Below are 25532 nucleotides of genomic sequence, written 5' to 3'. Positions count from 1 at the left end.
ATCTGTGAATTTTCGGTGCTTTATTATAAGAGCATGTTTAATGAAAAATTTTTAGGATGAAGTTTTTATCCGAATATAAGAATCCGTATCTTAAATTTTACTTACAAAAAAACTAAGAGTAAGAAAAAACTCCCCGTTAAGACTTTCGGTTAAAAGGTTAACGTGTCGGCGTATCTTTTCTTCATTTTTTTCACTATATATTTCTTTATTTATCAAAACACCTTTTTCTGCTGTAACAAAAATATATATTTTAAAAAATCCTCGATAAGAAGAAGAGCACTCTTATTCACGAATGTGCTTCTTTCTTTCTCACTCTCTCATCTTCTTACCTTTTGAAGATTTCAACATTTGAAAGTCGAGTTTCTGAATCCAAATCTCTGACAATGGAAGCAAACCAGTTATATGGTTTGTATCTACTTTTTGTTCTGTTACTGTCAGTGACTTCGCCAGTGACATCGGACGAGGTTGTTTCTTGTACAATGTGTTCTTCCTGCGACAATCCCTGTAATCCCGTCCAATCATATCCTCCTCCTCCGCCTCCTTCTCGTCCACCACCGTCACCATCAACAACCACCGCATGTCCTCCGCCTCCGAGCTCCGGCGGCGGTGGTGGCAGCTCTTACTATTACCCTCCTCCCTCTCAGTCCGGTAGCGGAAAATACCCTCCTCCATACGGTGACGGTGGTCAAGGCTATTACTACCCTCCGCCGTATTCAGGCAACTATCCTACGCCGCCTCCGCCGAACCCTATCGTCCCTTACTTCCCGTTTTACTATCATACGCCACCACCAGGTTCTGGTTCATATCGGTTTATGAGTTCTTATTCTATTATGTTTGCTCTTTTCGCCATCTTCCTCTGTTTAGTGTGACGGAAAATACGTCGGAGTTCGCCGGAAAATTACGAAGAAACATCAAAATAATGTGGCAGATCGGTAGATCTACAATAGTCTTTGAAGGCCTTAAATATCTTTGATCATGGAAACTAGATGTTGGATCAAATGATTATCTTTTACTTTCTGCGATCTGTCAAACTTTTTTTCTTTTCTTGACAATTTGTATTTACATTTTTCTCTTGTTAATTAACATTTTAATTACTCGCTATTCAGAAATACAATAAATAAATGTTACTTTCTATCCACTATCTTTTTACACTCCTCCATCCTTACCACTGTTTTGTCGGTCGAGCTTTATTTCTGCTGAAAATACAATTTATATCCCGTTATTCGTTAATTAACTAATCCTGTCGTTTTTGACGAGTAATACGGTTTTAGTCAAACAATTACTGTAACGGTATCTATTAATCAGCTAAGTTCACGGCTACTTGTATCTGTTTAATCATTGTATTAGCTTATATCACATGTGACTGTCGTTAAACCAGAGTATATATTATTTCAATAATTGTGTAATCGCGCCGTTGGAAATTCGAAATACACATGCAAAAAAATATTATGGCCAGCTTTGCTCCAACACATATCTATCCGTTTTCTGAACGTAATATTCTCCTTTGTTTCGGTGAGGCTGGGGAGATTTATACATACATGACCTTCATTTATGAACTTTATTAAATAAGCCGTTAAACCTACAGAAACCATTAAAATACGATACCCAACATAAAAAGAGAGACAGTATATATAATGGGCGGATCTAGAACTGGATTTAAACGGGGGCACTTAACATTTTTCATTGCATTTTGTAATTCAATAGGGGGCACTGTCACTTATTAATCTTAGTTACTTAAAGAAAATGAAGAATTAGATGGGGCACGTGCTCCAGTACGTCTCTTACTGCGTCCGCACTAGTGGCTATTAAGCAAAAAGCATTTGTTGAACAGTGAGACAAAGATCAATGGTCTGTCTCACAATAATTGGTTTTGTTGAATGTAGGCCTGAATTTGGGCCTCCTGGTAGGAGCATTGGTATAATGTTGCAGACACTCTGACTCGGTTAGAGTGGGTCAAACTAATTCAGAGATTTAACTTTGTTTGGTTAAGGTCGATGTTAGACGGTTAGGCAGAGCCGGCCTTTGGGCCAAGCCAAGGAAGCAATGGCTTCCGGCCTCATTATTATAAATAAAATTTCGGCCACGATTTTTCAAAAATTACCTTTAGTCTGGTGGCAACATATGAATGTTGCATACTCTCTTGGCCCAACCTGGGTTCGAAACTCAAAAAAGTGGCCTATTTTTTTAAACTTGAATCTGGTATGGGATTCCTTAGGACCGGCTCTGTGGTTAGGCAAGGTGGTTAGTTTGGTTTAATTATTAAAACCGGACCCTTATATACTTTGTTAAGATAATATGAACATTTGATCGTGCATTTTTCTTTGTTCAAGTGTAAATTTCTGAGGGAGTTTTTGCCGAGAGCTACGCAGGACAGACCCCTAATCAGCAAGATTATTGTATGCTAAAACTATTAAAATTATTTGTGAAAAGAAAAGTTAGTAAGACATATGCGAAAAACTAGCCGATTGACATCCATAACCCATAGACCATAGTATTCAAATTTTCTTGGAAATATGTTGGCATATTGTTGGAGTGATCAAGTCATGCTAATGTTGTGAAAACTAATAATTTTTAATTTGCGTGCACGACTATCATTCTCTACTTCAAAAATCAACCTACCAACGTGCATGGCACGAGTTCCAAACTCAAACGTCCTTCTATACTACAACGTTATACCATAACTTCCTAAGATTATAAACTCACGTTACACTCTCAAGCGGTATGCCTACTAGCAAAACGTATTTCGCCAGCTGGAAAATATTATGCAACATCACAAACGCCAAAACGGAAACACCTAAATGTTGCGTTTCCTTCTCAGCTTTCTTTAATGACTCGAGCATCCCTTGTAACACCTGCGCATGCATGCGGTTGCGTTTCCGAAACGCGACGCACCTGCAGCGCTGAGTCGCTATCATCCCTCCAGACGCTCTTTTATTATCTTTCGGAAACAGAACCTCTCTTACGGTTGCGTTGCGTGGAGCGCACACAAACACAAGACCATCCCTAATCCGATGCCGTGTGGTGACAACTGCGGCGCCTATATCAACTGGCACATGGCGTCGGACTACAGAGGCGGTTGGACCGCGAGGATCACAATTTTTAACTCGAGAGAAACAGATTTTCCTGATTGATGATTTTTAGCGGTTCAGATGAAGAAACCGGCGGTTTGTGGATTTGACCTCGTTCAACGCGAGTCTCTTGAGCGTGGACGGAGGTGTCAACAACACCATTTTTATGGAAGATCTTCCGGGTTTGAAATATCTTGTCGCGGAGAGTGATGAGTTGGATCCGAAGAAGAATCTTAATTAGGGTTCGGGTAAAGTGTAAACAACAGTCGGTGATATAGTTCAGCAAGAAACTCACGGCGGGGATTAACGTAGCGGAACGTGACGGGTTTCCGGCAATGGTTATATTCAACGGCAAGGAATGTTTGCTTCCGATGTGCTTCCCATTGCAAGTGGTGGGAGAAGACATGGGTTTAATACTATGGTTGTTTTCTGTGTCGGGATTTTTGTTGCTGCGTCTATAGTTTTAGTTGTAAACATTCTAGGGCTTCTGATATTTTGTAAAATAAAAAATATTTTTTACTCCATGCAGCTTTGTAGTTTTTTGATTTTCCTTTCTAGTACCACGCTCATTTACTCCTTTGTCATGTCTTTCTAAAATAAAAAGGCTTCTGTCTCACCAAGTTTTACTGATCCGACTTTTGAAAAAAATATATATTGGTTCGTTATTGTTTTTCAAACTATAATTTCATTTTATTTTAAATATTTTAACTATTTTATAAGTGTATATACAAATACATCCATTAGAAGTAATGGCTGTTCGATCTTAACGTTTGTTGGAGCGTTAGACGATCGTGTGTATGCCACAGAATTCTGATTTCAAAATCGATTCGGTCAAATCAGTTTTCTAGAGTTGGTTTGTATGGCTTTCTATAATCGTGGCTCTGTCCTTTTCATCAGGTTTTGAGGTGACCAATATAATAGGTTCAAGACACCTGCTCTTTTTCACAAGAAGAATAAAGCATTAGTGAGTTCTCTGTTGTCAACTCATATACTCTTTGGCTAGTGTGTAGTTTATTCTTTTGAATCTAGGTTATTTTACTTTTTTAATCTTGGTGTGTTTTGTGGTCCATTGTTTAGGATTTTTGTTTCCTTTGTTTGAACTTAGTCTTCTGGGAGATCTTTTCCTTCCCGCATCATTTGTATTTCACCATGTATCTCACTTTGATTATTAATGGAAGTAATATTATCACTGAAAAAAAGAAGAAGTAATGCCTAATGTGTTGCCTTCACAAATAATTGGTAAGGCCACGATTATCGCGGGTTATAGAGGGGTTTTTAGGTGGGGGGGCCCACAGAAATGAGTAAAATCGATTGTAGGGAAGCCAAAATAAAGACCGACTTTTGGTGAGTTTTTCAACTGTTTGCGGGCCCCACTGATACGTGGCGGTCCGCAATTGGTTGGTATTTAATTTTTTTTTTTTTTTTTTACTCAGACAAAAAACAATAAAAAAAAAAAAAAAAATGAAAAACCCCATGTGGGGTTTCAGCGTTAATCGTGCTCTAACCTTTTCCCCTTTTGTGGGCCAAACAAGCTACAGTATATTTATAACGAAATATTGTTTTTAGTCATTTCTGTTTGTTGCTAAATTTAAATAACTATACACTGTGCATGAGTATTCAGATCTTCGAGACAAGTTCAGACCGGTTTTTTCAGATCTTGTTCTTTCGGGTCTAGACTAGACTAAAAACATCTTGAAGACCCGAATGCTCATGCATAATTTGGGTCGGTTCCTTTCGAATCTGAATTAGTTCAGATTTATAATTAAAATATCTATTAAATACTTGTAATTTTTGAGTATGTATTGAACCTAGGAAAGATCCAAAATATTCTAACTCTATCAAAATATAGCAGAAATCCTTCATATTTATATAAAATTTTGCAAAATAAAAAAATATACTATTAATAACTGAATCAAATATTTTCAAACTCTAAATGTAACATTTAAAGTTTCATATTATTTGAAAATATTATAAAAATAATAATGAATAATAAAAAAATACTACAACTAAATCATAAATAAAAATATAACACATGGAGTCATGATCTTGGATATTCATATGTTTGGTCAAATATGAATAAATTATTATCAGATCAGGTCTATTTGGATCGATTTTTTTTGGATTCGGATGTGTTCGGATCAGGGATTTTCGGTTCCGGTTTGACAAAAGAAGTGTTTAATGCCATGGTCCCAAAGAGTGTTATAAATGGTATGAACCATAGCTATGGTAGGGGGTAATGTGACCCTTAAGAATTCTGATGAAGACGAATTTTATTTATACATTTGAAGAAATATTCTAGTGAAATATTACAAGAGTTAAGAAGTTGTATGTGACCCTTACAACGTAGTGTTGGAAAGTAAAATGACCCTAATGAAAAATGTGGCCGGCTCCGCCACTGCATGCAACCCTAATTCTTATAGCTCCAACTGACCTCAACCACTAGTACACTTATCTCTAAGGGGTATTCTAGACTGAAACCAGTTTTAAGAGTGGTTGATGGGCTTGCTATGGATTAGATTTCATGTACGAAAATCCAGCTTTTACATTCATTATCCACAAAATATATCTAAGGTAATATGTTGTGAGACGAATTTTAGCTGCATATTTTGGATGTTAGCATGAAAATTATGTGGCTAAAACATAATTTTCTGCCATGTTCGTTTGAAAGAAAAAAATTGTTATAATATTACAATTTATGATATTGTAGGCATACATACTTTTTAAATGTCTCTAACTTATCAGACACTATAGGGATCTATATAACAAGATTAAGATACAATTGATAAAATAAATTTTGGATTTAACCATGAACATTTAATTATATAATCTCTTAAAAAATTCATTCCCAGTTTTCTTTTAAGCATATTCAACCTTAGGTTACATTTAGATTAGCTTTGGGCATTCGGTTCTAGGTTTGGTTCCGGTTCGGTTATTTCGGATTTTTGGTTATTCGGCTCTAGAGGTTTAGGATTCGTTAGGGTATTTAGAAAGCTCGGTTCGGTTATTTCAGTTTTCAGTTCGGTTTGGATAACAAAGTTAAGAGCTGGCTTATATTCGTGGTAATTTTCGGATTCTATTCGGTTTTGATTTTTTGGTTGAATTTGGGTTAAAAATCAAAACCTAGATTTTTTGGATTAAATATTTTTTTTTTGGGTTTCAGATTAAAACTCGAATAATTAAAATATTTTGGATAAAAAGTATTCTAGTAAATTGATTTTTTTGGGTATTTCAACTTATAAATAATATTTCTAAATTATTTTATTATTTCAAAATTAATATTGTTAGTATATATAAATATATAAACTATATTATAGAAATTCAGAGGTTCTCGGTTTGGTTTCATTTTTTCGGTTCTAGTGATATAGGATCCACTAGTATAATTGATATGATCCAAACCCAAACCAAACTTTGTTTTGTGGTTCGGTTCGGTTCTTTGGTTCTGGATAAATATGTCCATGCTTAATCTAGATCATTATTAGTACATACTGGTCAATCTTGTTTTGCGCAGCCAGATTTTTTTGGTGGTAATCCCATCAAATAAATAAAATAACTGTAGAATAATCTCTTAAGAATCTTTGAATAATTTCAAACTCTTTGAGCATCTTTACAGGATTTCTTCTGAACCCCTATCCCTTCCTTTGAAGATTTGTATATAAACCCTCAATCACATCTCAAATCTTCATACAGTTTTCGTTTATACCTCTCTCACTTCTTCCACTAAGTTCGAGTCGATTTCTACTAGTAAAGCTTACTTTTGTTTTTGTATGCGGAAGGTCCTATGTCGAATTGGAAACAAATCTGTGGAATTTTCAGTCTTCATGCAAATTTCGCATGATAGAAAAAGGACCGGTCCAATATAGATCCATAGGTAACCTTGATCGACATGTTACTGATCATTAAACTATCGTCAATAAGTTACCTTGCTTTTGTTTTTGATGCTAAGAACGTATAAAAAACGTTATCCCATTTCTAAAAATGGTTAATGGCTTTCTCGATCCCATTTCTGCGTTCTTTTGCCTTTTTTTTTTTTATGTTTGGTAAGTTCTCTTTTCAATTTGGGTGTGAAGTTGACGAACTTGAATATTTTCAGTTACTACATTTGTGATTTTTCATTTGTTATTTATGAACAATTTTTTAGGTTGGGGGTAGAAAGCCATTTCATTTATTAATATTTCATTTGGGTTTGTTGTAGCGTGCGTCTGATTATATATGGAGATGAACACATTTCGATAAGAAATCACCACGGATAAGGCAGCAAACCCAAACTCAATGAGCAGATTTTTAAGATGAAATATCACCGCTGCACGGGTTGGTAATTAGTTACCTTACTTTTGCATTTAGTTACTCGTTTTCCAAGACTTTGATTCTCTTTTCAAATTTGGGTCTAAAATGGACGAAATTGTAAAAATATTCACGGACATTTGAGATACCTATTAATCATTTTCCACTTTGCTTAGACCATATATCAATATTTGGGTTTAATTAATTAGTATTATAGTATGTAGGTTTGTTGTAGCGTTGCGATTAACCGTGGAGATGAGCAAGCATTTCTTCAATAAAATTTTGGCAATCTCATCACGGATAAAGCAACATGCTGGAACTCAATGACCATATGTGTACACGAAATGTTTTTATATGGTATAATCGATGAAGGGTTTATGTCAAAACTTCTTTGTGTCGATTTAGATTTGGATCGCGTTTGAGATTGTTTTTACTGAAAGAAAATATGGGAATTTAATTATATTTGGTCGAATATATACCTTTTGTTTTTCGTTTAAGTTGCATGCAAACAATGGCATCGGTACCGTTTTCCCTTCTTCTTATGTTAATACGTAGTTTGGTATTTTCAAATTATATACGTACGTCTCTTTTGTTTTGGTTATATTTGTAGTAGAATTTTAAGGTCAGTTGTTAAATGAGTGATAGTTCTTGGATTGCGGAGGAAATCAAAGAAAGGTTGAGATATCTCAGGCCTTTATAATTTTATTAGGAGTTGTTTGTTCACTTTACGGCAAAGATCCCGCCCAGAGGGTGTTTTAAAGATCAGTCGCACAAAAAATCGCCTATTTGGTTTGTTTTGGTCGTTTATCTTTTGCTTATACTGTTTTATCTTTAATTTATATTTGCGCAGATGCAAAGAATGGAATGGGCAAATTTAATCAAAAAGAGAAGAGTTTGGTGAGTACATTTAAAAGGTATGAGCTTACCACGCCCATATGTTAGTTAAATACTGAAACCACTGACAAAAAAAATCAAGTTATTATTCAATGTAAATAAAGCAAACTGATTGTTGACACGCAACACAAGCAACCCCTAGAAAAAAAGGAATTAACTAGAAAGTATATAAAATTCTAAACCCTAGAAAAGTATATAAAACGCTAGAAAAAGGCAAGCAACACAAGCAACTACAAAAAAGAAGAAGAGAAAACAAGGCATCAGCTGGAATGTATATGGAACTCTAAACTCTAAAAGTAGTATATAATATCAATCATAAACTATATTGTCGGACTTCATTTCCTTATTTGTAAATCGTTTTCATGCTTGGTCCCTGTCTTGATCCATCTTATCCCTTCTTGCAGATCCCGTTCCTGGATTAGTTTCAGGAAACCTATTCTCATTTGCTAGGTTAGCATGTTGCTGTTCATGGAATAATTGTTGTCGACGTAAATCCACCAATTGTATATTTTCTTTCTGTATATGACACACACACACAAACACACACACAAAAGAGCACTAAAGATCTATGAATTTGCATAATGTCTATTAGAGAATAATGAGAATTCTAAGAAATATAAGCCGTTGTCACCTGATCAAGAAAGGGATTATGTGTGTGAGATGAAGGAAGTGAAGGTATATGCATCATGGATGGCTCATGAACGTACATCGGCTCTTGTTGATTGGCCGACACCTGAATATCGTTGAAACGCATTGTAGTCGTTATCACCGACTCCTCTAAGGGGAACAGATTTATCTGGTCCGGGATTTGCGTGAACCAGTCAGTGATCAAGTTCTTAACTCCATCGTCCTCGTCCTCCTCGTAATAAACCAATCTTTCTTCTATGCTCTGATCATTGCATGGGAACTCTGGGATTTGATGAGAAGTGTGATGTTGGTGAGTCGTCACTAGATTTCTACTGGAAGACGCGACAGAGAGTCTATCATAATGATTTCCAGGAGGTGATGACACGCGTTGCGTCATGAGATTAAGGTTTGTGTTGTGCTGTTGAAAATAAGACGGTTGAGGAATGTTGTTGACATGATGTGTTGGAAACTGGACATTTAGTCCTCTGTAGAGCTCGTTTGATATTTCTCCACTAGACATTCCTCGTTCTTGTGGAGTAATTAACGATGGATTTCTATCGTCGCTTTTGTTTTGGTCATTCTTCTTTTTCAGACCCATCCGGAATTTCTGTACACCCAATTTAGAAGAAAGAAATATTAATGCAATACATATGTAAAAAACAATAAGGATTATTTTCGACTTATTTGATTTTATTAGTATTCTCTTAAAATGCTATTTTGATGTGTTTAGTTCCATTAATCCGATCTAGCTATATTCACTAACTAGATGAACTCGCTTAGTTTTTTTTTTTTTGAACGGTTAGGAGATTCTTGGTCTAAAGATCCCCCTACATCTTCCTAGGCAAAGGCATCAACCAAACTCGCTTAGTTACGGGAAGGTAGAAAACTTTCTGTAGTTTGTATCTTTGATGATTTGTTTTATGTAATCCCAACAATGTTAAACATGCACCGGTTTTTATCGAATGGTTTAATCTAAAACATACAAACAAAAACAAGTTATGGACTAAAAAAATTTCTACATCTAAACTACTATTTAATATTAAAAATACTATTTATTATTCAACTAAAAGTAATTAAATCAATAATTAAGGAAGATTTTAAAATACAAATCGACACAACAAAATGACATATAAAAACTTAGAAATGCAAATTGACACAACAAATTAGCCTCACAAATATCGTATACAAAAAATACTATTTATTATTTCGCTTCTTATATGTAATACTTTTACAACTACTTTATTTATAAAATTATACATAAATAGTTGAATGGAATTTACAAATGAAAGTTTGAACAAAAGAATCCACCAATTGGGTAAAAATAAATAAAACAGTTCGTGGCCATTTCATGATCATCCCGTGGCTGTTTAGCCAAAAAAATAATTTTTGGCTAATCAAAGCTACATTGTCATTGATTTGCACCTAATATCCCTCCAAGTTAAGTGAGCAAATTTCTTTTTTTTTTTCTTTTTGGAAAAAAGACTAACCCAACAAGCTCTGCCAAACTGATTGTGCAGCTGAAAAGTAAGATTGATTTGGTTCGAGATTATAAAAATACCACACTAAAAAAAACTTTATAAGAAAATAATTTATTTCAGCATTTTGAGAGGAAAAACTCTTCTAACGAAAAAAAACATAACAATTTAGAGTTTATATACATTCTCGTTGATTCCTCATATGGATTTCCCCTCACTTACGGGAAGGCATCACAATATCGACTAAATACGGAAAATCCTTTATAGTTTTTAGAAACTTAGTGGATCAGATTATAAAATGATATATCAAAGAAGTGTTTCACATTTTGACAAAAAAGAGGCATGAGAATGTATATATATAGGTTTACCGTACGTATTCAATATTTGATCTAGATGAATGTGTTTTCCTTTGTAGACTAACTTAATGGGTGCGTCAATTTGTGATCAGCAAAACTATTATAAATGGTATAAAAGAGGTCCAAATAAAATTTGTGTCTTAAGCAGTACATATATATGTGACTTCGTGATTTTTACTTTCACAAGGCATAACTAAAAACTAAAGAGCATGACTTAAATTTTTTGGTGAAGTACAAACCAAAACAATAGAGGTCATCACACAGATATGTAACATCCAATTTTTGGTATATGATAAAAAGTTTAATAGAATAGATTTGGCTACGTATATCACTAAAATGCATTTACATTTGAGTTGGAATAGTGTAAGGTGACCTAACGGAAAATGATTCGCCACATGACGTGAGTGAAGATAAAGCACATGGAAATGTCACGTTGAGATTGTATGGTCAGTAAACAAGACTTTCAAGCCTCCAAAAAATTAATGCATCTTCCATCACACGAAATGGGGTCAACATGCCAAGTAAACGGCTATAGGAGGCTTATTAGTCATGGGCAGACATGATGTTACAAGTGGTATAATAGCCAAACCTAGACGACTGTGGAGTCATGTGTAAGTTCACACTAACATGAGTGACGAACCTGAGGTGCAACGTGGTCGTTGCGCTATCTGAAATAGAGGGAATTATAACATTTCGGTTCGTGGTATATGGTGAAAAGCTTAATAGAATTTATTTGGCTATTTATGTCACCAAAGTGCATTTACCTTTTCGGTCACACTTAAAAAAAATTCCAAAGTTAAACGTGCTTGAACTGGAGTAGTGGAAAGATGTGTGACTTTATCAAGAAGTGATTTGTGATATTGTGTGAGTAAGGTCAAAACAAGGAGAAATATCATGTGGTGATTGCAGGGTCAGTAAACAAGACTTTTGAATCTACAAAAAACTAACGCAGTATCCATCGTACGGAATGGAGCTCATGAGCCGAGTGAGCGTCCTGTAGAAACGCATTAACTGTGGAAATTCAGGAATTTACAAGATCACCTGAGATAAAATATGTATTCTCTAAGATATGAGTGCTTGGTTATCAAGATCTACATGATTTTAATGTGTTCCTCCTTGCTAAGAAATTGTGAAGACTCAAACAGTTCTCTTCTCTATACTTGTTTGAGTTCTCATGGGATGGGATGATACTATAATTTTTCCTACCCACTGGAAGACCAAGAGTGTAAAGCCACTATTAAATATGGGGTTACAAAAAAAAACCATTGGATCAAATCTAAACTGTAAGGTTTAGACCAAACTTGGGTCCTGGATATGACAACCCATCCACCAAACATTTTAGACAATGTTATCTATGGCATCTCCAACTTTTTTTTCATTTCCTTATTAGATGTGATACCAACGATGAGATCTTACTTTTTACCAGAATTTTTCAACAAGAGTATAAATCATTAATCCTTGCATTGAGATATAGTCTTACTTAGTACTTGGATGTAATACATGGAACCATAAAAAACAGATGCTACTCATTTTAATTTGGAAATGGGTTCTTAAGAACAACAATTTTACAACAAGATTGAGGGCATGTTATAAAACCGAGTATCACATACCTATTACGTCATTTGTGAAAAATTCTAGCTCATGGGAAATTAAAACACTTTATGAGGCAGGTATTTTCATGATGTGTGGCGACGTGTGAGCGATTTATACATAGACTGATAGGAGTTTTCCTAAATCTAGTGGCTTAGATGAATTCACAAATCATTTTATTTTTAATGTCTTTCATCACTACAAGTTAAGCTTTATTTGGCAAGGAAACAAGAATCAAAAGCAATAAACGTTTAGAGTTACTCGAAATCGACCAATGAACAACAAACAAAACCGAATCAAACTCGGGTAAGAATTACTAGAAATCGATCAAGGAAACAAGAATCAAAAGCAGGGAAACAAGAATCAAACTCTGGTTAAAGAGTTACTAGAAATTGGCCAACGAAACAAGAATAAAAAACAAGGAAATCAAACAAGAACCAAACTAGGGTTCAAAATTACATAGATCTAATTCGAGACGACTCTGATGAAGGATACATTAAGCTTCGAATCCAATTAATTAACTTGATTATGCAATTCCAGTTTGTAAACTGCTTGATTTTGGAGTTCAGGTTTATAAATTGAAAATATCTTCTTCTGAATTGTGTCAGAAGTGGAAACGAAACAAAGAGAAGAGTAATCGGTGCATTGGGTAAGGGGAAATGTAATACATAGGCTAGTGCTGCTATAAAAGTTTGGTTCCACTAAAATCTGATTGGGTTTCGGGGTGGACATAAACCGGAACCAAGACCCGTGGTTATCTATAAACAAACCCAGTAGGGTAAAATCTCCTTGACCGTTCGATCCAAACCACTTTTTTTTTGTTGATTTTGGTCCGAGTCATTGGCTCCGGGTAAAATGTCTAGACCTATAATATATGACCATTTTGGATTTTCCAAGTACATATATTTATAAAAATATAGCTTTTCTATTTTGGAGAAAAAAATACTATAGAACCACAAATTAAAACATTCATTGGATTTTTTGAACACGACCTAATTTCATTAAACTTCAATGTTTTTGGGTACAACCGTACAACTAGAGGGAATCAAACATCCTCTTTGATTAAAAGCATAAACTACATAAGCAAACGAAGCTAAAATAGATAGGTCTTCATGAGAAAATGACAGCGAATTCAAAGCAAAGCTTGAATTCGTCGATAAGAGCTTCACGACAAAGTTGGAGAGCTGAAAGTTAGTCACAAGTGACGTTGAGACCCAGTTTTCACCAACGAGATAAACCGAAGTACTCTCGCTTGCATCTTCAAGCCCCGTACAGACCGCTACATAAGATAACAAGACGGTGTAAAAGCTGGAACACTTGCCCGACGTAGAAGCCGAGAAGTCTTCTCCTTTCATAGAAAGGAAGTATGGGAATGAAATCGAACATGGAACATGACTTGGTGAACCCACCAATAATTTCTTCATGAAGTAGATATATGGCAATGCTTTAAAAGAATTGATTTGGCTATCCATGTCACCAAAAGTGTGCTTACTTTTTCCGGCACACATCTGTTTAGAACTCTAGAGTTAACCGTGCTTGAGCTAGAGTAGTGAAAAGATGGGTGACCTATCGAAAAATGATTCTCGATATCGTGCAACTGGGGCCAAAGCACAGAAAAATTTTATGTGGTGATTGCAGGGTCAGTAAACAATGATTTTGAGCTTCCAAAAAATTAACGAACCGTCCGTCAGAAGGGATGAGGTCCACGTGCCGATTGAGCATACGTGAGTGGTATCAGAGACATTTTAGCTATCTCGGTTCTGAACCGGGAGGCGTCTTGAGACCTGTCATGATGCGCAACGGGGGCGTTGCGCTTTGTGAGGGTGAATTGTAACATCATGATTTCTGGTATATGCGGAAAGGCATAAGAGAATTGATTTGGCAACCTATGTTACCAAAGTGTCGCTTACCTTTTTCGACACACATCCGTTTAGAACTCCAGCGTTAAGCGTGCTTGAACTAGAATAGTGAAAGGGTGGGTGACCTATGAGAAAGTGATTCGCGATATTGTGCGAGTGAGGCCAAAGCACGGAAAAATGTGATGTGGTGATTGCATGATCAATAAACAATAATTTCGAGCCTCCGAAAAATTAATGCACCGTCCATCAGACGGGATGGAGGAGTCCACAGGCCGAGTGAGAAGGCATGGTGGCCGGGACGTTACAATATGCAGATAAAGTCTACAATCACATATGATGCTACAAAATGGTTAGAGTACAGAATATATCGATGCTATTTATAGTTTATTGTCACAAAACACAGAAAAATGTTATGTGGTAATTGCATGATCAATAAACAATGATTTTGAGCCTCCGAAAAATTAGTGCACCGTCCATTAGACGGGATAGAGTCTCGCAGCCGAGTGAGAGGGCGTGGCGGCCCAGTAACCATGGACAGTCGGAACGTTACAATATGCAGATTAAAGTCTACGGTCACATATGATGCTATAAAATGGTTAGAGTACGGAATATATCAATGCTATTTATAATTTCTGTTTACAATATTTTTAATCTAATAATAGTTAAAGATTTGTAGGTGAGGTTCACGAGAACTTATGCAAAGGGTAAAAGCCTCTATTATAAAAGTTTTGCATCCACTAGGATATCTTTATATTTCAAGTCTGAATCCATATCTTAATATCCAAGGTGCAATTTTTTGGGGTAATCCTATATTCACAAAGTTGGGCTTCTGAAAATCTAACAAAGCATCGCCGTGGTGGTAGTATAAGAAGAAACGATACCTGGAGATGGCTGGCTACGTTTTCTCGGGTGAGGCTACTAACATTCATTCTCTCCAAAATTTTCTTGGGAACAACATCTGCATGAATTCACATAGTTCAAATATATATATTTAAAAATATATATATAAAAATAATTTCTACTATTATTTGCGAGCGAAGTGATTTTTCGCATTTAAACTCTTATGTTAAAAATTAGATCAGTTAAAGTTGATGATACCCTTGATAAATTTTATATATAAGCATTCGGGATCTTACGTTTAGACCGTTAAAGTCGGTGATATCCTCAGTAAATTTTACATATAATTTATTATATAATTAAGAATGAATTTTCTATTAATAATATTAGATTTATATATTATATTAGATAATTGATTATAATTAAAATAATAAAATTGCCAAAAATAAAAAAACATATTTTTAAAAATAAGATATTTCTTATATATATATTGTTGTTATCTGGAAATAATATTTTTTATTATAAAAAAATTTAAAATAAAATAAGTTATTATTAAATATTAATCAATCAAACACATTTGTATAAATATATTTTTAAAAATATTTTAATATGTGAGTGTTTTAAAAAATTTAGCATAATAATAAACATATATTTTGATGAAATTTTTCTATCGTATATTATCATACTGGTTTTTTAATTAGAATATATAAACTAATAAGTATTCCTAAGAAAATTATGTATGTATGTGGGAACAAAACATTTTGTATATATATATATATATATATGCATATATAGAATAAATCTAAAATGACAAACCCGAGTAACTATGAACCCTAATGTACGTGACGACTCACCATTGTTGCCAAGGGAATTCACTGCATCCAAAAACTTGCCGTTAAGATAATCATCCCACACCACTCGCCTTTTCTTCGTGGCGGAATCACGATTATGATCTGGATCCTCCTCGTCTGTTTGTAACATGTTTCTTTTTCTCCTGTTAGGGCTTCTTATGGTGGAATCTCCCACAGAGGATGACTTCTCAGCTGCTGCTTTCTCTTCTGCCTCTTCGGCAACCGTGATACCCCTTAGTTCCATCTTCTTTACCAAGTATTTATAAATCAAACGTAGATCTTCTGGTCTTATCGGTTTTATGAGATAGTCACATGCACCGTTCCTCATCCATTTGGTCACAGATTCTCTTGAATCGTCTTGGGATGTTACTGGAAAAAAAAGTGTGTTTTATTGTTATGTTTTTTAATCAAAAAATTCAATGTACACGAACTTTAAAATTATATGCTTACTAATGATTGGAATATCTATTTCAGATCCAATTTCCGAGATTAACCGGAATATTTTCCCCTCTAGATTGTGTGCTTCCATTATAGCAATGTCGAACATATTCCTATGGTTGCAGAGTAGATACATAGCTCTTTCCTCTTCGTGGCATGTAGTCACTGCAAAAATACACAGATCTATAAGATTATAACATCAATTAATAAAAAACACATTGGAAATTATATATGAACTTTATCATCACTTGATCTGTTCTAAAACTCCAAAAACAAGTCAATCAAAATAGCTACCTTCGTATTGAAACTCTTCGAGATGTTTCTCCAATATATGAAGATATTGTCGATCTTCATCAAACAATAGCACCCGCAAACCCTCGGGAAAGTTGCCAGAAAACATATCGGGAGAGTTTGGTAAATCTCTATCTGGACCACCACTTTGGTCACCACTAGCTTTCCATTTCTGAAGCATTCTTATTGACGGCTGCAGGAAAAAGCTGCGTGTTTTTATGATGTAGTCATGTAAATCCGCCAAAGATGCTTTGCTTACCCCCTTTAAAACAATAAAATTCTGATATTTATCTCAAACTTTTATTTAACATTTCTAATTTTTAAATAAGTGAAAGTGGACCCCAAAAACGTATTTTAGTAACAGAATTTTGATTTGGAGATTCTGTATAAAACTGTATATTTTTATAATCGCGTATTATATGATATTTTCTAGGGCTTTCATACTGTTCTGCTTTTACTTTCTTGTTTATTTTTAATTTTGGAATGTTTATAATACTTTGTTTTAAGTTTAAAGCCAATTTGAAGGCAAAAGTTATAATGCATAAAGCTCTTTTTATTCAGCTTCATGATTTGTCAAGCAACATAAATGTCATAGATTGTTAACAATGCATAAATTTCATTGATACATACAATATATAGATAAGTTGAAAATAAGTATGAGGATATAAAATTAGGATTTGCTGTAATTATCACATTTTGAGATCCTCCTATACATTAAAAGAGAAGTCACTTTAGTGATTTTTGCTGAGGTGGCACTCATATAAAGCTTCTCAGGAAAAACGTTATAATTCTATTGGCTGGTTTTTTTTGAATTTTTCTTTTTCATTTATTTTAATCAATCGCTTATGTAGACAAGCCCAAAACTATTGTCAATTTCGTTAAGCCCATATATAGCTAGGGGATAATAATTATCGATTTAGTTTAGCCTTGGGTACCGCTTCGGGTTCGGGTCGGGTATTTCAGATTTTCGGGTATTTCAGTATAGAGGTATAGAACTCGTTCGAGTATTTCTATACTTCGGGTCGGGTTCGGGTATTTTTAGTTCGGATTCGGTTATTTCGGATCTGGTTCGGATATTTAGATTTTGAAAAAAAAAATTAAAATTTTCATTTCTCAAGTTTCTTATATTTAAAAATATAACTTTCAGTTAACTAAATTTTTATTTTTAATAGATTGAATAGTTAATAGATTTGGACATAACATTTTAAAACTAAAAAGGCATTAATTTAGTTATTTTTTTTAATTTCGGATGTAACTTTTTGTTAATTTTTTTAATAAAAAACTTGACATGCATTTTAAGTGAGTAGCAAATCATTTTTTTCGTAATTGTATGTATATCATATGAACTTAAAGTATGTGTAGTATCAATATAAATATTTTATATAAAATGAGAGATGTAAACTAAAAATATAAGGTTAATTATACATATGTTCGGTTATCTTCGGATATCCATTCGGGTTCGGGTATTATCCGTTCGGGTTCGGGTATCCAATCTCTCCTTATTCAATACCCGTTCGGGTATTTTGCTACTTCGGTTCGGATTTCAGTTCGGGTTTTTCGGATCGGGTTCGGGTGCCACTTCGGATATCGGGTAAAGTGCCCACCCCTACTAATTAGGTTGTTTGTTTTTAATAACTTACCTTTCTAATATGGATTACTTGCGCAAGTTGAAATCATTAAATATGCAAATAACTTATTGACAAAATTTGTTTTTAATAACTTACCTTTCTAATATAGATTACTTGCGCAAGTTGAAATCATTAAATATGCAAATCATTTATTCACAATATGGATTACTTGCGCAAGTTGAAATCATTAAATTTTATCGATTTAGTAGGGGTTATTGGTTGTTGAATTTTAATGGATTTGAAAATCCTAACTAAATCTAGTGTTATTGGTTTTATGATTTTCAAATCTGTATTAAAATCATGTGTTATTGGTTTAATGATTCATAAATTCTATATCAAATCAAGTGTTATTCAATCGTACGGATTTACTAATATATTTGATTTTATAATGGATTTGAATGGATTTGTTTGGATTTTTTAGTTAAAAATACAAAGACTCAAATCCGAGGGAAAACCTCTGGATTTACATATTTTACTTGGATTTATAAATACTATATGGATTTCTAAATCAATCAAAATATACAAACCAATAACACCCCCTTAGTTTACCCTTGGGCAAGATTTAGAATTAAGACAAATATTAAAAACTTTCCTTATTATTCAAACGATAAACTTGTGCATGTTGATATCATATTTATTATATTGCTTACAAAATATTTTAATGTTTCTAATTAGGTTGTTTGTTTTTAATAATTTACCTTTCTAATATGGATTACTTGCGCAAGTTAAAATCATATCATATGCAAATAATTTTTTGACAATACACATTTAATATCTTTCTTTAAACGATTTTATTATTTATTGTGCAAAATATTAAAATCATTAATATGAGAATAAATCGACTGTATATATATAGGAGATACCCAAGGTCTTAAAATACAAACATTCTCTTTTCATTCTTTAAAGTATTATTCACAAATCTCTCCTCTCATACTTAATTCATTACGACAATGCTGCTTGTGTGCTAAGAAAAATGTGTTTAGACGCAAAGGTTCCTCATCTTTAGAACCCTGAACTCAACTCTTTGTGTCTTGTCTCTAAAAAGCATGTCTGGTCTATCTTTTCCATGTGTTGAATACTGGTAACGACAATATGGTCTTCCTTTTTTTATATGTAGACCAGGTCGTGAGAGTGATAGTGATCCAAAAAACTTTGATTGAACATGCTGAGAAGCTTCGCGAAGTTAAAGCAGTTCTTGAAGAGGTTCTTTAGTACTTTCTCTCTCTTTGTTGAATATTGTCCGGGAAAGTATTACATAGTATCATTTAGTAATACTATCTTATATCATATTTTTTTGTTGAATATACTATCTTATAAGTATGCTAGCATTATGCATTTTTTATTTAATTCATGAGATCATTTTCTCACAGCAGAGAACCTTTTGGAATGGCGCAAGGAGGAAATTTCTCAGGGATATACATGAAGGTTCAACTGAAGCCGCTGAAGTGGGATGGTGAAGGCGAAGAATAAAGACCTTAAGAGGCTCTTATGATTCTTAAATACGGCGGTGTTCTAACTCACGCTGGTAGAAAACAAGTGTTTACATACTCTACCATTTAACTTGTCATTGTTATATATATATACTAGGATCGGCCCGCCCTACGGGCGGGTTGTGGATTATAAAATGATCTTGAAACTAAAGTATTAGTATATTAAACCTTGGTTGTTCATATGTCTCATGGTTTTTTTTTGCTGTTGGAGGGAGGAATGCATGGGAGTTTGATGGTTTATCCGAGTTTTGTTATACGTTGTTAAGTAGTTGGTAGATATACTAAATTTAGGATTATGGATGTCTGGACAATAATAGCAACTATTGCTTCAGTTGTACAAATTAAATAGTGTTTTAATGGTAATGACAAAGGAACGGATACTATGTTTTTTTTTCTTCTCCGTATGAAATAATTTAATTTTAATTGTGTCGTTGGAATGAATTGTTTAATTATATATGTATCTATCTATATTATATGTGTGCAGATTAGTTTTCTGTTCTGGAAAAATTGCTACTATATTTATGCGTGTATGTAAACATATATATTTTATAAACCTATATATTAGTGTTATTTGAGTATTTTCATTTAAAAAATATGTGAAGCACATAAACCCAAATCAGAGGATAGACTATATAAACGATACGATGCGAGGATCCGTAGACGATGTTTTGAGTAAGTGTAATAAGGTCACCAACTAAATGACTGTATGTCCTGATATTAAACTGTTATTAAAATTTTAAAAATAAGATCGGGATAGCAGAAGAACTTGTCCACTTCGACGCTTACGCTGTGTCTCTCCGTTCACTGAGAGAAATGAGTCGTCCCAATATCAAATATGCAATGAAAATTACGACAATTATTCACTGCAAACAGACTCGTGTATATAAAAATGTATAAAGTAAATGTGTAGCTCTAACCTCGGTCATCCGGACGTCTTTAAAGATTTCTTTGTGGCAATAACATGAACTGTGAAGTTTGGTGGTTACATTCTCTAAAATGATGTTTAATGATCCATGTATTTAGAATGTAGGCGGGACGTCCGCCATTTTTACAGCCTCATTGTTGTAGTTCCTCATTTGTGTGAGAAATAAGGAGATCATAAGCTTTGACATAAGCCTACATGTGGAACTTCTATTTGTTATTTCAGATGGAATCTAAGTCACATGCAGCCATTGTCGTCGTTCGGAGATCGGAGCATGTCACATATTCCATAATCAAACTTGTAGTTGGCAGTCTACGCACCATAATATCTCCACCTAAATCAGTGGAGTGTAGGATTTTCGGCACTTCTGACTGCGGTCGTGGGCTGCAACGTGCGGGGTCAACACACTGTGTTATTCATATTGCACGGTTTATGAGGTGTTGAGAAATTTTTCCTTTTCATGAATTGAATTTTAAATTTATTCAACCAAAAAAACTCTTTTGTTTATTTTACAAATGCATCATATTAAAGAATAAAAAAGTTTAAATTATTTATGGTCTATACTTTCTATGATCTTGAAACTGGTGTTGAGAAAATTGAGAGACGTGGTAAGCTCACAGTTTCCCAGGTCTGTTGTTTATTTGTCGGTCAGTGGCATTTGTTGCTTAAAACCTTAAAGCACAATTTAAAAACGATTGCAAGCGGTACTTTGTTATGGCTAGGTTGTTCAAAATCTTTTTTTTTTGTTTCTTTGCGCTATTCTAAAAGCCCCAACAGAAGCTTGTACTATTGTATGTTTGATATGTGATGTGTGGATTGTGTAATGGCTTCGTTATTAACACATGTATTTTGAGTTTTTGTTACCCATGGTCATGGTTCCATGTCCGGGTTCGACACTTCGACACGTCATTTGGTTCAATAAGAAGTATACCATGGTTTCCATAGTGGACTGAAATTTTTTTTTTTTTAAGGAATTTGACTATTCCTTTTAATATAAATGTGTTCTAAGCGTTGACAACATAATTGTTGGGTGATTCCTAATTTTTAAAAAGTAATAATGTAGTCCTTACCGGGTTTATATTGGTTTAATAGCAACAGTTTAAGGTTGATGATTCAAACAAATGACCTTCAAGCTCTGCTTCTGATTCCATTGTTTTAGTTGTTGTAGGTGCTGATAAAAAAAAAACAGAAGGTGCTGTGAGGTCAGAGTTCAAGCAAACAACTATCCTGACTAACATGGGTTGCAGGGAGGTTAGTATGCAGTTCTTGAGGGTGGCTTTTATTGGGACGCTATGTTGCGCTGCAGCTTTGTAAGGGTGTTTTGCTAAATTTTTGGTTATTTGGTAAGTGACACTGTTCGTTTATATGACCCGGTGGGTTTTGTGTGTTGGTCTCAAACATTATCCTTACATTCGAACCCATAGAGAATAGTCAAATCCTCTCCTGCCAACAGCGCAAGACAAACAACAACTAAGAAAGATGCTTGAGTTTAACATGTTAACCCCTAAAATGCAAACTACATTTTTTTTCTTTTCCAAAAAAAAAAAAAACCAAAGACCTATCCAGTGAAATCACGGTATGGAACTCCATCAAGTCTAGCCAGCTTATTGCAATTAGTCATCTGTTGTCCTGCATGCTAGACATTGAACTCTTGCATATCCTCAGCGTCAAAAGTTCACTCAAAACACAAAAACCTGTATCAATTGTAAAAATCTGACGAACCGTAGAACATCCAAAGCTGTAAGAGCTAGCATCCTCCTCTCAACTCCATCTCCTCACATAGCCACGTAATGCTCCTCTAACTAAACACAGACAAACGACAGAAAACTATATTTTGGCATAAAAAACACATAAGTAAACAAAAATTATCTTTTTGGCATCAAAAACACATATGGATGCAAACACTAAATTTCTCTCAAAAAGATCTAGTAAAAATGTTGCGCTTGTGGTTAAACCAAAACAATCCAAGACCTAATTTTTTTATGTTAGAATAGACAAAACAATAAGATTTACAGACAATCAAGCAATATTCAGAAGGTCAAGAATACAATTTCATTTCGTAGACAAACAAAAACTCCACAATCCGTAATCCAATATCAAAGTTCAATTTCAAAGCCTATTAAAATCATAAGAAGAAGAAGAGAGAGTGACCATGATGAGCGAGAGATCTCGAGAGGAGGAATGAGAGGTACGGAATCGAAGATCTGCGCGACTCTGTCGTCCCTAGGGCTGATTCAAACCGATGAGGACTCCGTTCATCGTAACTTCTTGTGTCGCAGCTAGAGAATCCATTAAAGCAGAGGATTGATGAGTTAGCCACTCACATAATAAATTAACTTTGGTGTTATCACGGATTGAGAGGATGATGTTCAAGGAAAGATGGCTTACCTTTTATAGGTGCTGAGAGACCAACTTGCAGAGATTAGACAACCATGAATAAATAACCATTAACGTTTCAAACGAAGCTTCTTACATAGATTCTTCAAGACTACATCCTCTTGAAACTCCATTATTGGTGAATTAAAGACGATTTAAGGTGATTGAAAGCAAAACCGTTACAGGTTCTAGACAGCCGCTGCGGCGATAGGCGACGAACGAAGAACAGGAAGGGAGCATCTGTTTAGGGTTCCCCGTAGAAGACGTATGCGGACGGGCCTCGCGACAGAAAACATTTGATTAGCGCGTGATGAAGCCCACGTGAAGCCCGTTCGGACAGAGCAACGCTTAAGTGAAACGGTGCGGATCCGACGTGGCAGCGCGAGAGAGCTTCTATTTCCGACGTGGCATCCGAGCTGGCATGCCCAGGAGAGATACAATGCTTCTTTTATATATATAGATATGTTTTTCAAATATGGAAGAATTGTTTAACTTATTGACGTTTAACATCACTTGCCATATAATCTAACGAATATTACAAATAACAATTTATGGAAACTATTCTCGAAATTATTGTAAGACTAATAATGTTTTATTTATTACTTTTAATATTTATAACCTATAAAATAAATTGAACGAAATTTTATATAACATAATTATAATAGTGTTATCCTCTACTTGATGAACTGTGTTCGAATATAATTATATAATAACTATTTTAAATATTACAAAATCCAAAAATGTTTATTAATATTATTTTTAAATTATTTATCGTTTTTTAAAGAATAAATTTATCATAATTTTAAAATAATTTATAAAATGCTTACAAAATGCAAGGCAAAGTTGCACTTTCAAGAGTTAAGTCGAGATCTGGATTAAAAATCCTAATAACTGGTAAAGAAGGGAAGCCGAAGACAAAAACATTGAATGTTGTCTACAAACAAATTTTTCAGAATATTCCGTAGTCACGGTACGTAATTTTAATCTACTTTTTTTCAAATACAAATTTTAAAATATATAAACTATTACAATTATTTATTTTTTGTATTTGCCAGATGGGTTGTGATGAGTTAGGAGACCGATGACGGTATGTCAATTTAATATTATTTTATGTTTAATAAAATTTAGAAATTTATAAATCTATCAAATAATATTAACCCGTCAAATTGCTTACAAAATTTATTTAATTTTTTGCACGTTTCTAATTGAATTTGCTTTCTTTATCGAGAAATGTACTTCATAATTTATATTATTTATGGATAATATTTTGATTTTTTTATATTTTCTTTTAATATGTCTACATAAATGTTTGTTTATTATTTATGGAAAAAATAATATTATTCACCTAAATAAAGAATTACGAAACATATACAATCCTCCTATACATTAAAAGAGAAGTCACTTTAGTGATTTCTGCTGATATGACATTAATATAGAGCTTCTCAGAAAAATTGTTATAATTCTATTGGTCGATTTTTTTGAATTTTATTTTTCATTTATTTTAGTCAATCGCTTATGTAGACAAGCCCAAAACTATTGTCGATTTCGTTAAGCCCATATATAGCTAGGGGATAATAATTATCGATTTAGTTTAGCATTGGGCAAAATTTAGAACTAAGACAAATATTAAAAAAAATTCTTATTATTCAAACAGTAAACTTGCGCATGTTGATATCATATTAATTACATTTGCTTAGAAAATATAATAATGTTTCTAATTAGTAGGGGTGGGCGTTCGGGTACCCGTTCGGGTTCGGGTCGGGTATTTTGGATTTTCGAGTATTTCGGTATAGAGGTGTAGAACCCGTTCGGGTATTTATGTACTTCGGGTCGGGTTCGGGTATTTTTAGTTTGGATTCGGTTATTTCAGATCGGGTTCGGATATTTAGATTTTGAAAAAAAAAATTAAAATTTTCATTTCTCAAGTTTCTTATATTTAAAAATATAACTTTCAGTTAACTAATTTTTTATTTTTAATAGATTGAATGGTTAATAGATTTAGACATAAAAATTTAAAACTAAAAAGGCATTAATTTAGTTATTTTTAAAAAAAAATTGGATGTAATTTTTTGTTAATTTTTTAAATAAAAAACTTGACATGCATTTTCGGATCGGGTTCTGGTGCCACTTCGGATATCGGGTAAAGTGCCCACCTTTCTAATATGGATTACTTGCGCAAGTTGAAATCATTAAATATGAAATTTAATCATTCACAATATGGATTACTTGCGCAAGTTGAAATCATTAAATATTATCGATTTAGTTTACCCTTGGACAAGATTTAGAATTAAGATAAATATTAAAAACTTTCCTTATTATTCAAACGGTAAACTTGCGCATGTTGATATCATATTTATTACATTGCTTACAAAATATTTTAATGTTTCTATTTAGGTTGTTTGTTTTTAATAACTTACCTTTCTAATATGGATTACTTGCACAAGTTAAAATCATATCATATGCAAATCATTTTTTGACAATACACATTTAATATCTTTCTTTAAACGATTTCATTATTTATTGTGCAAAATATTGTGCGTCATTAATAT

The 25532-nt window shown here is 33.7% G+C and overlaps 2 protein-coding genes, 1 long non-coding RNA gene and 1 pseudogene across 5 annotated transcripts; 2 read left to right on the top strand and 2 right to left on the bottom strand.

The window, feature by feature from the left end:
- Positions 1-200: 200 nt before the first annotated feature.
- Positions 201-1138, top strand: LOC106407354 (proline-rich antigen homolog). Its single transcript, XM_013848213.3, has one exon. It carries the CDS (start codon positions 384-386, stop codon positions 867-869), a length of 486 nt encoding a protein of 161 aa, XP_013703667.2. The 5' UTR covers positions 201-383; the 3' UTR covers positions 870-1138.
- Positions 1139-2376: 1238 nt separating this feature from the next.
- On the top strand, positions 2377-4301 carry LOC125589790 (annotated as a pseudogene).
- Positions 4302-8381: 4080 nt separating this feature from the next.
- LOC106410200 (putative two-component response regulator-like APRR4) lies at positions 8382-16861 on the bottom strand. Of its 2 annotated transcripts, XM_013850681.3 has the most exons (6): positions 16571-16858; positions 16289-16441; positions 15842-16207; positions 15032-15108; positions 8875-9477; positions 8382-8759 (listed from the first exon to the last, which is right to left on the bottom strand). In XM_013850681.3, exons 1-6 carry the CDS (start codon positions 16746-16748, stop codon positions 8604-8606), a joined length of 1533 nt encoding a protein of 510 aa, XP_013706135.2. In that variant the 5' UTR covers positions 16749-16858; the 3' UTR covers positions 8382-8603. The 2 variants fall into 2 exon arrangements, with proteins under 2 accessions (XP_013706135.2, XP_048618177.1); XM_048762220.1 differs by lacking the exons at positions 8382-8759; positions 8875-9477 and having other exon boundaries at positions 13291-15108; positions 16571-16861.
- Positions 16862-21926: 5065 nt separating this feature from the next.
- LOC106454790 lies at positions 21927-23439 on the bottom strand. Of its 2 annotated transcripts, XR_001290023.3 has the most exons (3): positions 22996-23404; positions 22759-22886; positions 21927-22409 (listed from the first exon to the last, which is right to left on the bottom strand). It is a non-coding gene; the product is annotated as an uncharacterized LOC106454790 (long non-coding RNA). The 2 variants fall into 2 exon arrangements; XR_007325944.1 differs by having other exon boundaries at positions 21927-22886; positions 22996-23439.
- Positions 23440-25532: the final 2093 nt, after the last annotated feature.

The sequence above is a fragment of the Brassica napus genome, chromosome C7 (genome assembly GCF_020379485.1).
Source record: "Brassica napus cultivar Da-Ae chromosome C7, Da-Ae, whole genome shotgun sequence".
NCBI classification, from domain to species: Eukaryota; Viridiplantae; Streptophyta; class Magnoliopsida; order Brassicales; family Brassicaceae; genus Brassica; species Brassica napus.
Note: the sequence above shows the minus strand (reverse complement) of the source record. Positions and strands in the feature narration are given on the sequence as shown.

Bases quoted from the DNA above. Each gene is read 5' to 3' on its own strand.
- LOC106410200 (XM_013850681.3), bottom strand. From the start codon at position 16,748: ATGCTTCAGAAATGGAAAGCTAGTGGTGACCAAAGTGGTGGTCCAGAT. The intron at 15,109-15,841 runs GTGAGTCGTCAC...GAATTCATGCAG, and splicing joins GAATTCCCTTGGCAACAATG to ATGTTGTTCCCAAGAAAATT. The intron at 8,760-8,874 runs GTGACAACGGCT...TGTCATATACAG, and splicing joins ATAATCCCTTTCTTGATCAG to AAAGAAAATATACAATTGGT.
- LOC106407354 (XM_013848213.3), top strand. From the start codon at position 384: ATGGAAGCAAACCAGTTATATGGTTTGTATCTACTTTTTGTTCTGTTA.